At 42.6% G+C, this 15,846-nt stretch overlaps 1 protein-coding gene across 1 annotated transcript; it reads left to right on the top strand.

Moving 5' to 3' along the window:
* The first annotated feature begins 108 nt into the window (after positions 1-108).
* On the top strand, positions 109-15,192 carry LOC116988501 (acyl-protein thioesterase 2-like). Its single transcript, XM_033045265.1, has 9 exons — positions 109-203; positions 402-433; positions 5,845-5,910; positions 6,545-6,592; positions 9,544-9,614; positions 10,507-10,580; positions 10,683-10,784; positions 12,758-12,931; positions 13,272-15,192. The coding sequence occupies exons 1-9, from the start codon at positions 126-128 to the stop codon at positions 13,320-13,322; spliced, it is 696 nt and encodes a 231-aa protein (XP_032901156.1). The 5' UTR covers positions 109-125; the 3' UTR covers positions 13,323-15,192.
* Positions 15,193-15,846: the final 654 nt, after the last annotated feature.

Genomic DNA, 15,846 nt, shown 5'->3' with positions numbered 1-15,846 from the left:
ACCTCTGGGTTGAGTGTTTTCTTTCAAAATAATATTCTTGGTATTCTAAGTGCTAGCTGGGAACCATAACTAAGGTGGTGTTTGCTTATTCCTGCTTCCATCTCTGCAGGTATCATAGCTGATGTATGTGTGGTAACAACATGTCATTGCCGCTACTTGATGGAGCTGCAACAGTGTTTGGGACTCAACGGGAAACAGCCGTGGTAAGGACCATATTCTCCAGCTCTGTCAGATATTTGTACTGTGGTGACATTGGCTGGAATCTATTTTTTTGGGGCACTTCTCAAAAATAGTTTGTTAGAATGCCTTGATGAAATTTCCAGCATTATAGCAATTTTAAGCAAATATTGGATTTTGTTTGGCTCAATTAAAATACACGGGTATCAACTTGAATTTTACAGGTTATCTTCCTGCACGGACTTGGAGACAGTGGGTGAGTTTGTTTTTGGTGAAGATTCTAATTGCAATAAATTAAAATATTAAAGACGTATCTGCTGAATGTTGTTGTCTTATGAAGAAAAACACATGTTCCTTACATTCTGAGGTTTTGTAATCATTCTCATACTTTCTCTATCCAATACTTGTATACATCTATTCACATAAATTAATGTATTTCTGTGTTATTCATATTTATTTGCATTGATGCTTTCCATAAAGGTTCTATCCACTATTAAAGCATAGAAACATAGAAAATAGGTGCAGGAGGAGGCCATTTGGCCCTTCGAGCCTGCACCGCCATTCATAGTGATCATGGCTGATCATCCACAATCAGTAACCCGCGCCTGCCTTCTCCCCATATCCCTTGATTTCGCTAGTCCCCAGAGCTCTTTCTAATGCCCCTGTCCGACTTAGGAAAACCTGAATGGAAACCTCTGGAGACTTTGCGCCCCACCCAAGGTTTCCGTGCGGTTCCCGGAGGTTGCAGGTGGTTGCCAGAGGTTGCAGGTAGTGGAAGCAGGTAGGGAGACTAACAAAAACCTCCGGGAACCGCACGGAAACCTTGGGTGGGGCGCAAAGTCGCCAGAGGTTTCCGTTCAGGTTTCCTAAGTGGGACAGGGCATTACTCTCTTTTAAATTCATCCAGCGAATTGGCCTTTACTGCCTTCTATGGCAGAGAATTCCACAAATTCACAGCTCTCTGGGTGAAAAAGTATTTTTTTCACCTCAGTTTTAAATGGCCTCCCCTTTATTCTTAGACTGTGGCCCCTGGTTCTGGACTCGCCCAACATTGGGAGCATTTTTCCTGCATCCAACTTGTCCAGTCCTTTTGTAATTTTATACGTTTCTATAAGATCCCATCTCATCCTTCTAAATTCCAGTGAATACAAGCCCACTCTTTCCAATCTTTCCTCACATGATAGTCCCGCCATCCCGGGGATTAACCTCGTGGATTTACGCTGCACTGCCTCAATAGCAAGGATGTTCTTCCTCAAATTAGGAGACCTAAACTGCACACAATACTCCAGATGTGGTCTCACCAGGGCCCTGTACAACTGAAGAAGGACTTCTTTACTCCTATACTCAAATCCTCTTGTTATGAAGGCCAACATGCCATTAGCTTTCTTCACTTTCTTCACTTCACAAGCAATGTGAATAAATATTACCATGGGCAGAATGCACTTGAATGGAATTATTTTTTTCCAATTTTCTTTCCTACGATACTAGATTATTGCATACAGTAATTTCTTGCATAACCATTTACAATCTTGTGTAATATTTCTTTGGTCCAACATTATTATCCAGCATTAGATTGGCCCATGCAAACATTAAGGTCATGATTCAATTCCTGGTCTTCAGTAACTTCATTCCAGCTGGAATATTTCATCTCTGTCTGTTGACTTTAATGACTTTTAGTAAGGAAGAGGAAACATAGTGCGGTTATGATCAATTTGCTTTTTGAGGTAGATTTTAGAGAGAATCAGAATCTTGTTGGTATGTGGTGAATGGATGACACTTGCTAATACTGCTTGCATGTAAATATTCTGTTACATGGGCAAAGAATGGGGGAGCTGCACTAAGCATGTAATCAACTCCTTTATTGCATCTACAATACATTTGCCTGATATACTAATTCTTAGTTTGTGAGAAGAATAACTGCATCATAATATAAAAGCCTTGTTGCTGTCAGTGAAAGACACTATGCCGAAGGAAGATGGATTCCTGTAGAGAAGGTAAAATTAGGCAATTTGTTCTACATGACGAACATCTAGACTTGGAAGTGCGATTATGACTTTACTGTCAATTCCACCCTCTTCCTAAATTTTTACTCCTTCCAATTTCTTCCTTAAACTTTTCAATTAGAAAAGGACACGTGTGCTGATATTTGTTCTGGTGACCCTGCTTCTACTCTGGGCTCTTTTAAATCATCCAACCTCTGTCTCCAAAAGCTGAAATGTCCTACAATACTAAATCCGCTTTTAATTGTTGAATCACCAGAACCAGGCTAACACTATTGTTATAAAGTTCTTGCATTCCTAAAGGAGAACCATTATTCTGATTGAAGTACGCTTAGCTCTTCTTACACCTATCCCCTTTTGCACTTCTTCAAATACTGTCTATAACTTTTCAATATTCTCCTCTGATAATTCACGTTTGAATCCAGTGCTGTCTTTGGCATGGCAACATTTTGCTTGAGTTGTATTGTCCAATCTTGGGGGGGGAAATCGGACAGCAGTAACTAGCAGAGCTTAGCAGCATCGCAAAATAAATATTAAAGACAAAATTATTTATATACACACATGAAAAATTGAGCTGAATGTAATAAAAATGCTAAAAATTATTATCTAATTGAAAATGTTTTTGTGTAATTGAAAATTGATGGATGCAAATGGGCCATTCCATTCATCCTGTAAACGTATCTAATGTTAAGCTTGTTTAGAGATTCTGTGCCACTTAGTGATTGGTGGATCTGGTATCTTGAAGTAAATATATATTCAATTAATTTGTTTTTTTCTACTATGTGACGTGAACATCTGTTCTTCATTACAATTTGTTCTTATGGTGACACAGTTAAATTACTGGATTAGTAATCTAGATGCCAGTGTTAACTATACAGAGATCAAATCCCAACCATGGAAGCTGTAAAATTTGAATTTGGTTAATAAATAGGGTTTTATTTCTATTTCGATAAGTCTACCCATGATGACTATAAGACCCATTTGGTTCACTGATGTCATTGAGGAGGGAAGAAGATCTGTCTTGGTGTTGGCCTAAACTTGACTCCAAGACCCACCAGTATGGTTAACTCTTAGATACCCTCTGAAATAAATTACATGGCAATTATGAGTGGGAAATAATTCCAGGCTTAGCCAACAATGTCCATATCCCAAGGAGGTTTTTTTTTTTTAAATGGGTAAGGAATGACTGTTCTCAATCAGTTAAAATGATGATTATTCAAACTGTTGATTATTATAAATTTCAATTATTCATATTGTTTAACGAAGAGCAAATTAACATCTCACAAAGTAACAACCAATAGTTAGCTCTTTGTTCACCTATGCTTGCACACAATGTAAAATACACTCAAACTGATAATTTGATGTTCAACCATTTGGAAACTGGTGATTTTGCATGTGGCTCACCAGGTGATGTTGGCAATTTCTACTCGCTGGAATTCTGGTTCCCAGGCTACTTTAAAAGCAATTTCTTTACAAAGGGGACTGGGTGGATTTATGGAGCAAGCTGCCAGAGGAAGATGTAGAGGCTGGTGCAATTACAATGTTTAAAAGACATTCAGACAGGAATATGGATGAAGAAGGTTGTGTGGGATATGGGTCAAATGCAGGTCAAAGAGATTAGCTCAGGTAGACAACTTGGTCAGCATGCACAAGTTGGTCCAAAGTGCCCGTTTCCCTGCTGTATAACTCTATGATTCAATGAGTCCTTTGGGTATTTTCTAAATCCGCTGAAATTGCTAATGCCAAGGAGTAAAGACTGATCAATACACTGGATCACAACCAGAAACATCGTCCCTCCACAGATGCTTGCTGAGCTGCTGAGCTCCTCCAGCACTTTGTGTTTTACTCAAGATTCCAGCATCTGCACTTTCTTATTTCTGTTTTAACTTGTATCACATTCCACACAACTGATTAAAATCTCTTTTGCAACTACAGGTGCACAACCTTTTATCCGAAGATCCAAATAACGAAAACCTCCGAATAACGGACATTTTTTCGGTCCTTGAAGAAAGGTCCTTGAAAACGTTCACCGAGGGCGGCCCGCAGAGGTGACAGCGGAACCTCCGGTCGGTCCTCGAAGAAAGGGGAACTAAATCCCCATTCATAAAAGAGAAGGTGAGGGTATATTGCGCGGGAGGGTTAATAATTGACAATATGCTGCTGCCTGCCCGCTGAGTTAAAAAGTTCCCACGGTAGACTCACGATACACAGTGTAGATTGTCGCTCCCTTCAGTTTCACCCCACCTACGCCCCTCTGCTTCCCGGCCATGTGTGTGACCCCTTCCCTCCCCCTCCAGCTCCCCGCCCATTGCACCGGCGCGGGGGCTTTGCACTGTCTTCACGTCGGCGATGGCAGCAGGACCGTGCCAGTCACCGTAGACGTCAGGACCAATTGGACACCGACCACCGCAAGCACGGAGAACCCAGAGACCCACAGCCAACAGCAACCCAACCCAGCCCCACTCCAACTACAGAGGAACCTGGGTTGCGGATGACGGGGCGCAGCTCGGGGCGTCGTAGAGCGGAGAGCGGGTTCCTGTTGGTCCTGACGTCTCCGGCCACCTGCCATCCTCCGGGAACTGTACCGCCCTTGCAGGAGAGTGGGGTTGTTTGCAGTTGCCGAGGGAGGGGGCAATTCACATAAACATCCATCACAGTGAGTCTCCTCCTCACTGTGATGGAAGGCAAAGACTTGTCTCTCCCCTGCTCTCCATTCCTCTCCCGAAGTCGAGGTCAAAGCCCCCGGCGGGCGCTAGCAAGTCCGCGGCAATTTACAGCCGCGCCGGGCGTTGTAAGGCCCCCCTCCAGGTCACTCTCAACCCCGTAATTCGGGCGGGAGAAGTCGCCGCTGCCGGTGCCCCGCAAAGCAGTCTCCCACCGGGGACCCGCGAGCTCCCGGTGTCACCATCCACCGGAGTCGGGTCGCAGCAGCTCGCCCCCGCAGCTCTCCACGCTCCGAAGCTGGCCAGCTCCACGGAGGTAAGTCCGTAGGTCCACAGGCTCCACAGCTCCCACCGCTGCCCACCGACCCCCAGGCCCACTGCAAGCACGGAGATCCCAGAGACCCACAGCCAGCAGCAACTCCAGCCCAGCCCCGCTCCAACTCCAGAGGAACACGTAGGGGCAGAAGCTGATGGTGTGCAAGGCACGTCTTGTTCTTGGGGTGGCGGATGAGGGGGTGCAGCTCGGGCTGTGGGCAAACTGCCACTTGTCGCCGTAGCGGCCCATCGGGGAGCGGATTCCTCTGGAGTTGGAGGGGGAGGGGGGTATTGTGCTGTTTGATCGCCCCCTGCTATCCCAGGGACAGGGAGACACAGCGGCTTTTTAGACTGGTGGGCAATCACTTCCAAAGTTCTGCCCACACAGTCAGTACACCTCTCCTACACTGCATTTCATACAAACATTTATTCTGCAAGAAAAAACGACATTGAAGACTCAAACTCGCGATCGAGTAACTGCCAGGATCAAGGCGCAAACTCGCGACCTTGCGGATATGAGCCGAGCACTCTACCACTGAGCCAGCCATTAAAATCTACGCTAAAAAATTTCCATTCCGAAGACCGACAAATTCTGAATTACGAAAAGTGTCTGGTCCCAAGGCTTTCGGATAAAAGGTTGTGCACCTGTATAAGATTATGGATCTCATCACTCTGAAATTTGTTCTCAGACATGCATTGGCTGAATCAATGGCTTCCATCCGACTTCCTTACGTGAAATATATCTGCCCTCATGCGTAAGTTCAAATGGCGATCGATGTTTTAACATATGCTTTTTTTTAACCTGTTGTTGACAAATGGGATTAAACGTTGGACCATTCCCTTACGTTGCATTTGCTCCAGCAGTGAGCAAAGAGCTCACTCCATAACTTATTTACGGTTCTATAAACTCTGCTACATTATTATTTTGATGGGATGTGAATGGTGGGGCGATCTCGTATACATTTTAGAAAAAAAAGTTTTTTTGTGTGTTTTTTACATCCAAAATCCAGCTCCAGAAATCTGCCAGATTTTGAAATGTTGCCCTAAACAAAATATGAACATGCAAGAGCACTTTATATTTTGATTGAAATTGAACATTTACATAGAAACATGGAAACATAGAAAATAGGTGCAGGAGTAGGCCATTCGGCCCTTCGAGCCTGCACCGCCATTCGATATGATCATGGCTGATCATCCAACTCAGTATCCCATCCCTGCCTTCTCTCCATACCCCCTGATCCCTTTAGCCACAAGGGCCACGTCTAACTCCCTCTTAAATATAGCTTACGATATTACGAGACACAAACTGCATTGAAACATTTATTAATATTAAGTCAAGCAGAGCTTTCTATATTTCTGAATGAGATTTAATTCTCTCTCTTTGTTCAGACCAAAGATGCCCGTGCAATTGAAATTTTTTACATCAATGCCATCATGGTAAGTTTTTTTTTGTCAGATACGTGTCCTTCAGATATGTGGTAGCCATCGCCTGTTTCAAATGTGATGAGTAGTTGAAAAGCTAACGCAGCCTCTTGCTGGACACCATCAGCCATCGGAAGAATACCTGTTCACAATTCTGTTAAACATGTATCTTTATCCTTGACGATAACTGTTAGTAATTTCCCAACCAGCAGATTGATCTCTAATTCTCCAGCTTTCCCCTCTCGTGTTAAGTAGTGGAGCCAGACATGCAACTTTTCCATCTGGATGTACTGTTCATGAGTTTTTGTGATTACCGTTGGGGTGCCTGCAATGTCCATGCCAACTTCCTGTACATCTTGGGATGGAAGTCATCTGCCCCTAGGGATTTGTTTCTTTACTGTCATTATTATCATCATTTATTGTTAATTTGCTTACATTCACTTTGGAGACTTCTAGTCCCTGTTTCAGTGATAATAGACAATAGACAATAGGTGCAGGAGTAGGCCATTCGGCCCTTTGAGCCGGCACTGCCATTCAATGTGATCATGGCTGATCATCCCAAATCAGTACCCCGTTCCAGCCTTCTCCCCATTTCCCCTGACTCCGCTATCTTTAAGAGCCCTATCTAGCTCTCGCTTGAAAGTATCCAGAGAACCCATCTGAGGCAGAGAATACCACAGACTCACAACTCTCTGTGAGAAAAAGTGTTTCCTTGTCTCCGTTCTAAATGGCTTACCCCTTATTCTTAAACTGTCAAAGTCACCCTGCATTCTCATAGCATCCTCCTCACAGTTCACACTGCCACCCAGCTTTGTGTCATCTGCAAATTTGCTAATGTTACTTTGAATCCCTTCATCTAAATCATAGATGTATCTTGTAAATAGCTGCGGTCCCAGCACTGAGCCTTGCGATACCCCACTAGTCACTGCCTGCCATTCTGAAAGGGACCCGTTAATCCCTACTCTTTGTTTTCTGTCTGCCAACCAATTTTCTATCCATGTCAGCACTCTACCCCAATACCATGTGCCTTAATTTTGCCCACTAATCTCCTATGTGGGACCTTATCAAATGACTTCTGAAAGTCCAGGTATACTACATCCACTGACTCTCCCTTGTCCATTTTCCTAGTTACATCCTCAAAAAATTTAGGAAGATTAATCAAGCATCATTACCCCTTCATAAATCCATGCTGACTCGGACCGATCCTGTTACTGCTATCCAAATGTGCAGCTATTTCATCTTTTATAATTGACTCCAGCAACTTCCCCACCACCGATGTCAGGCTAACTGGTCTATAATTCCCAGTTTTCTCTCTCCCGCCTTTCTTATCCACAGGAACTGTGGATTTTCGAACCAGCACCGCCATTCAATGTGATCATGGCTGATCATCCCCAATCAGAGAATACCACAGACTCGCAACTCTCTGTGAGAAAAAGTGTTTCCTTGTTTCCGTTCTAAATGGCTGTGGATTTTCTCCAATCCACAGGAACTGATCCTGAGTCTATAGAACATTGGAAAATTATCACCAATGCATCCACGATTTATAGAGCCACTTCATTAAGTACCCTGGGATGCAGACCATCAGGCCCTGGGGATTTATCAGCATTCAGTCCCATCAGTCTACCCAACACCATTTCCTGCCTAATGTGGATTTCCTTCAGTTCCTCCGTCACCCCAGATCCTCTGGCCACGACTATATCATGAAGATTGTTTGTGTCCTCCTCAATGAAGACGGATCCAAAGTACCTGTTCAACTCATCTGCCATTTCCATAATATTTTGGAAGGATGCCAGACACACAATTCTGTTCCTTCATTATAAATAATGACCTAAAGCAGATATTCAAGTTGTCCACTATATCCTCATTCCAGATGGCACACACCTCCCATTCAAAAATATTGTCATGGTTTTGTTGATTGTTTCTTTTCATTCATCCTAACTCTAACCCTTTTTCAGACGCGATAGGTGACCTTTGGGTCAGGATCTTTTTTCAGACAGGTGACATTTCAGGGCGGGTCCTTTTTAAGACTGGTGACTGAATCCTCACCTAACCAGGTTCTGCAGGAATGCTGCCTGACCCGTTGAATTACTCCAGCACTTTGTGTCTTTTTTCCAAGAGTTATTTTGGTTGCTTTGAATTTGTGCCTGTTTTGTAACTTTCTTTTTCCCAATCACTTTCTGTTGGCGCTCATCATTTTATTGAATTATTAAATTAACAGACATTCTTCTATGTCTGTTAATTTGTTTTGGCATTTAGTTTTTTGCTCTAAGGAAGTATGTGTTCTACATACAGGCTTTTAAAAAAATGTTTTTTCTTCTAATATTCAGTCTATTCATAGATTTGTGCCACTTCCTGCATGCAGTTATGCCTTAATTCACTGAAATGACTCCTCTTTAAAGCATAGTAACTGTTTGCATTTCTTCCTTTCAAGCATACTGCTGAACTTGTTCAAAGTTAATAACATCGATTCAACTGTCAGCTTTTAAACTCTCAGCTTATTGCGTTTTGCCAAATCAAATGTGGCCTTTCTCTGTGCTGGTTTAGCAGTTGCAAAAAAGTATCCCGTGGATACTTGATTAATGACTCAAAACATTTTACAAAACATAATCATTGGTTCTGCAAATGTTGAAGATTTGCAATGCAAATATATTGAAAATACAAAGCTGTGTGTGTGTGAGAGAGAGAGAGAGAGAGAGAGAGAGAGAGAGAGAGAGAGAGAGAGAGAGAGAGAGAGAGAGAGAGAGAGAGAGAGAGAGAGAGCGAAAGCAAGCTTAAGTATAAAAAGCATGGCAATCAATATTATCTCATCAATCAAACTTGTGGTCACAAGAACAGCATTGGTGGGAGTTATGCCATTTTTAATGTAAAACCTTGCTTTGGAAAATGTAGTTAAACCATAAATTTATTTTATTTTACTCAATTGTGCATTGACTGCAGAGAACATCCCATTATCTTTTGTTTAAAAGGTTTGACTTGACAGGATTAAATCCAGATGATACAGAAGATGAAGCTGGTATAAAGAAAGCTGCTGACTGCAGTAAGCCTCCTTTGTTGCTTTTCATTCAACGCTTTTGGTTGGGGCTGAATGAGTAAAGGGCTTCTCACTTGAAATGTGCAGCTGCATCTTTTAACAAATAAATTTCTCATGACTTTACAAAGAAAAATCCAATAAAAACTGGGAGAAATTATAGATCAAGTATTGTTTCACAAAGAATTGATTGGAGAAGTTGGGAGTTTACAAGTTCAAAAAGACACAGGTGTATGTTTTGAACAGATGAACAGGGAGAGAACTCCAGAAGGAGGGAGACTCTAAAGTGTGTAAACAGGAAGGGCATTTGACTGGTTAGCATCTATCTCTCACACTGAGCATGAATGACACTGACAGTGCAGCAATTGGTGTCACAATTGTAATGTCATGGAATGGCAAAACTGGAAAAGGGCAGCACCTCATGGGCTACACCAAGTTAAAATAGATAGATAGAAATCTGCGGCTCGTTAATGGATTTGTATGGAGGACGGGTAAAACATCAAGCCCAGCAACCTGAAAGGAAGGGGAAGAATCAGTGGATATCATATTCACAAGAATGATCACACTGGGAACTCCAAATGACAGTATATAAAAGGTACACAAAAATGCTGGAGAAACTCAGCGGGTGCAGCAGCATCTATGGAGCGAAGGAAATAGGCGACGTTTCGGGCCGAAACCCTTCTTCAGACTGACAGTATATAAATATGGCAGAGGAAACCAGCAACTCAGAGAATGTAATAGCAATATTTAGTTCTTGCAAATGAAAAATGGAGAATATAAAACTGTATTTGCTGCAGTAGATGTGAATGTATTTGTACCCAGATATCTGTCTGTGTCAGAGAGGAACAAAGGGAATGTGGTTTGTTACTATCATATATAACTCTGTTATTTTTTTTCCAAGTTAAAGCAATTATTGAACATGAGATCAAAAATGGAATTCCTTCGCACAGGATCATTCTCGGAGGATTTTCACAAGTAAATCTTCAGAATTGCTTTTTGTTTTTTGTTTTTAAAGAATCTGAATCTTTTCTAAATATTTGTAAAAAATAAAATAAAACTCTTCCTACTGCATTGCAGGGTGGTGCACTGTCCCTCTACACTGCTTTGACATGTCATCACAAGTTAGGTGGCGTTGTGGCTCTGAGTTGCTGGCTTCCTCTTCACAAATCGTTCCCACAGGTACCTCAACATTTTAAATATTGTATTACGGCATGGAGCAGCAGTAAGATATGTCTGGGAAAATAATAATACTCTTCAGATGATCTTCCTTTATGGATTTATAATGTGGTGGTTTTATTAGAAATTGCCTGTGAGATTAGTAAATGGATATTCAATATTATGTGCTGATATTCTGGAAGTGAGAATGTTTTGACAGTAAGATGATTGGATTTGCAGGGGTGGCAAGGTATCACACTGAGAAGACTCCTGCAGAAAGAGCAATGATTTGGGAAACACACTAGACTTGAGACTGTTTAACAAAATGTGGCACCATGTGCCTCCAGGAAAGAAGGGGGCTTTAAAGAATAAACTACTAGAGAGGATGAATTTAAAGCTGATGCTCTCCATTGTAGTTTCTCTTCCTATTGCATACATTGCATATATAGGTAGGTAGGGGGTGCTGCAATGGCAGCAGCCTGTCAGCAGCGCGTTAGTTTTTTCAACTTTTTTAATTTTTTTAGTATGTTTTAAAGTATGTTTTTGATGTTTCTCGGTGTGTTTGGTGTGGGGGGGTGAGGGGGAAACCGTTTTGGCCGCCTCCTCCACGGAGAGGCGACTTTTTCCAGGTCGCCTCCCCCGTGGCCTAACAGCAAGGATCGGCGCGGCCTTTCCTGGAGACGCGCCCGGGGCTTCAGCGGCGGGCGCAGCGTGGACTCTCGGCGTGGAGCGGGCTGGGGCTCGCTGGAGGGGAGCGCTCCGTTTCGCTGGCCCGGGGCAGCCGGCAGCCTGAAACCGCGGTCTGCACAGCTCCAGCTGGCGCGGCGTCTACAGCCCGAGATCCCTCGTGGGGGACCCGGGGGAAGAAGAAGCCATCACTGCCGGCCCGCGGCCAACTTCTACCGCGGGTCCGGCATGGACTTACCATCACCCCTGGAGGGGAGCTTCGACCACCGGCCCTGCGGTCTGCGGTGCTTCTGGCTGCGGCGCGGCACGGCGGGAACCTTAAATCTTCGACCGCCGGCCTGCGCCCTACACCAACCTGAAGCCGCGGTCTCCGGTGGGGAAGAGCCGATCCTGGACTTACATTGCCTTTGACTTTGTCCTTTACCATCTGGATGCCGGCAGCAACGGCTGCGGAGGGTGGAGGTCCCGACCACGGGGGAAAATGGAGGAGGTCTGGCCAAGTTCTGTGCCTTCCACCACAGTGATGAATGCTGTGGTGGATGTTTGTGTTATATTTTTATTGTGGTTGTGTGTTCTTTATTATTGTACCGCTGCTGACAACCCAAAATTCCACCGACCCTGGTTGTGTGGCAATAAATTCTATCAATCAATCAATCAATTTGGGGTTTTTTCTATGTGGCTATTCCTTGTGTATAAATGGATATTCTTTTGCAGTAATCCTGTATAACAGTCCTATTTGTTGGCCTGGGAGGGTGCTCTTAAATAAATGTGGACGTTACTGTATTTGTGGTTGCGGCCATGGTGCACCCTTGGTAGCATGGCGACTTCAGTCTGGTAGGTCGGGAGCACATCAAGTGAGAAACACTTTCCCAGTAAGTCTTTTCTGTGTTTTGGACCTGCCTTCATTCTGGCAAGGGAAAAATATTCCACTACACCCCAGCCTGGTGCTTTCTAGATATGGAAAGTTGATGGGTGAGGCCAAATTTGTTTACAGTGCAAAGTGGGAAGTAGAGTCTAAGCCCTTTTGCATTGAAAGCCAACACATTTTATTAGCCTGTCTTTGTACCTATAGTGGCATAACCTATTCACTCCATACGCAAGCAAATGCTCAGAAGCCTCCTACCATCCCTCACCGTGATTTTTTTAAATCAAACTACTTGTTGTTTTGCTGGAGTTCAAAATGATTTAGTTATAAAAGTAAAATTCGGGCAACACAGTGGCGCAGCGGTAGGGTTGCTGCCTTACATTATTTAAAGAGAGGGTGTGTCAATTTATTGTAGTTGGATATCTGAATCTTTTTGTATTTGTAGGCAGCAGGTCGCAATGTCAACAAGGATATCAGCATCCTGCAGTGCCATGGTGAGATGGATCCTGTGGTAAAATTAAGATTTGGTGTTATGACTTCACATAAGTTAAAGACAATCATCAATCCAACAAACATTAAGTTCATAACATATTTAATGCAGCATTGCACATGTAAAGAGGTGAGTATTGCTGTAATCACTTTGGTGTATTCATAAATATTTTTGCAAATGACCTATTATTGCAAGTCTGCAATTTTGCATGGTAACGTGGTAATAAAAGAGATGTGCTTACATTTCCAACGAATGAGGTGTTAGAGCATTTTCTGCTCCCCAGAAGAGTGGGGGTGGATTTTGGCTTTTAAAGTGACAATATAATATCTGAGCAATAATAACTTGCAGTGTCTGCGGTTGTGGGGAATTTTTACTTCAGCAGAACTCATTTGGAACAATAATGAGAGTTTCTTTCATGACGATAGAATTACTCAAAGTATTAATGAACCTTTCTTGTTCCATTGTATAGGAAATGGCAGCAGTGAGCAACTTCATTGCAGAACAGCTTCCACCAGTCTGACTGTAGAATACAAATCGCTGAAGTTCACTGCTGTGTTTCAAGTCCCCAGCTAAGAATTGAAACCAAGTCATATGCAAGCAACCTCAGATCTTTTAATTACCATTATAATTGTCAATCTTTTTCTTGATGTATATTTCATTTGTGTATCTTTAGGCTGTGTACAGGCAAACTACCGAGTTTTCGTCAGAATATCATTTATCAAAATAGGGCACCAAAATTGAAATTGATGTACCTATTCAATTTTAACACTTTCCAGCTCAAATGGCTCGTGAATGATTTGGGCACAATTGTCGTTTTAGATTTTCCCCCAACTCCAGTTTCCCTTACTTTTCAAACCTGGATTCAAAACTCGATTCAGTTCTGCCTCAGTGCATGGTGCTGAATCATTAAAACTTGCTCACTGTGGTCATTGGTGTAAGCTCTCCTCTGCTTTGCCTGGGGATTTGGGGTTACAGACACATTCCAAACAGCCTGAGAACATTACCGTTAATAATCTGACGTTGTCATTCATTGTAAATCACATTTAATAAGTTTTATTGATTCAATAATACATACAGTAAATGCTTGCCAGATTGGAAGCATCGTCATTAGATCATAGCTGAGAACTTTTTAACAATGATTTTCTAATTCTGTGCGAGGCATTACCTGAAGGTTCATGTTTTGAAGTCTTTCCAAGAAGATAATTGCTAAGAATTGCCTTTGCAGGGACACGACCAGATCTCGGGCAATTATGGAACAGAATTGGTGGTAGGATTCAGAAACGGTAATAATAAATGAAAAAAGAAATTGGAGCCAGGACTGAAGGCTGAGATTGCTGATTGGGTAATTCTTATTCATTGATGAGATCAGAAACAAGTGCACTGTGCATCACGGCTGCAACAGACTAATAAAGCATTATCAGCAGCTCATTGTTGTTGAGAGAGGTGAAATGGTAGGGAATCATCAGTGCAAACTTCTCATTCTCAGGAACAAATGGAGTTACCAGAGGCCAGACTCCAATCGTAGCTTTATTGAAAGTGACAGCAGAATGTGGGAGCAGAAACCGTCTTTTGAATCTGCCCATGATCATAAGGTTGAATATTATATGTATGTGTTTATTAACAGATGAGTTCAGCCAACCTGCTTTCTATCTCTGTGATCGTGTGGGATCTGCTATTCACCTTCCTATCCGCTTTTACCGAGACTGTCTATAGTTTAGCTGACTTCATGTGCATGCTTTCAATCTTCCTTTTACACCATGTGATGATGCGACTTTGTCAAGACCCTCTGGAAGACCGTGAGCACCACATCGTTATTCCCCTTGTTATCCATCACATTAACTCATTCCCCTCATTATACATCACATTAATTTGCCCTCAGCCCTAATTGCTTTACTCATTTTCCTCCAGGTGACTATTAATCCTGTCCCAAATCAATGTGCTTATAAGATTTTCCACCACCAGCTTGTGCTGTTGTACTTCAGTACTTACAAAAAAAAACACAAAGTAGAAACATTAGCTATTCTCCAGTCCTCTATTTCAAACAAACATTGAGATGATGCTCTGTGCCCTTGCCGTTTCCTCCCACACTTCCCTCAAAATTGTAAGAGGTATCACATCAGGTACTACTTCCAGTTCTGCCAACGTTTCTAGTACCTCCCTGCCATTAATTTAATGTTTAGTGTCGTGACTGTCTCCTCAATTACTAGGACTTCCTATTTTCCTCTCGAGCGAATTCTCTTCTCACATGCAAGTTCCAATTTCTGTCCTCCAGGGCCCAAGCCTCCATGCATCACCTTTATGTTATTTAGTTTAGTTTAGAGATACAGCATGGAAACAAGCCCTTAAGTCCGAGTTCCCACTGACCAGCGATCCCTGCATATTAACACACACTAGGGTCGATTTTACATTTATACCAAGCCAATCACCTACAAACCTATACGTCTTAGGAGTGTGGGAGGAAACCAAAGATCTCAGAGAAAGCATGTGCGGTCACGGGGAGAACGTACAAGCTCCGTACAGACAGCACCCGTAGTTGGGATCGAACCTGGATCTCTGGCGCTACAAGGAAGCAACTCTACCGCTGCGCCACTGTGCCGCCCATTTTATAGACCAATAGAATATTTTTGTATTTCAATTCCTGTTGACAGTTAATCTCTTCTCATACACATTCTTTGCCCCTCATATTAATTTTCTCTTCCCCTCACATCCTTGAATAATCCATGTGATTCTCGCTGGCATTTAAAACTCAACAAGTCATACATAACATTTTTTGCTTTACATTCTTATATCTCTGGCTTGGTCTTGAATAGGTAGGAACAGAATCATTAAACAGAGAACATAGGGTAGAGAAAATAACCCTAATTCTAGACAGCAGATGATAACATCAATTTCTACATTGACAAGTGAAATTAATTCTATGTATTTGTTTAATGGAATGCACATCAGCTTTAATTAAAAAATCAAATCTGCAACCCATCAATCCAACCTTGCTCTCCACACCTGAATGTTGCCTTGGGCTTGTGAGTTGCATCTGAGCTTATGAA

Source organism: Amblyraja radiata, chromosome 27, assembly GCF_010909765.2.
Source record: "Amblyraja radiata isolate CabotCenter1 chromosome 27, sAmbRad1.1.pri, whole genome shotgun sequence".
Classification (NCBI taxonomy): Eukaryota; Metazoa; Chordata; class Chondrichthyes; order Rajiformes; family Rajidae; genus Amblyraja; species Amblyraja radiata.
This window is presented reverse-complemented; position numbering and strand designations above follow the sequence as displayed.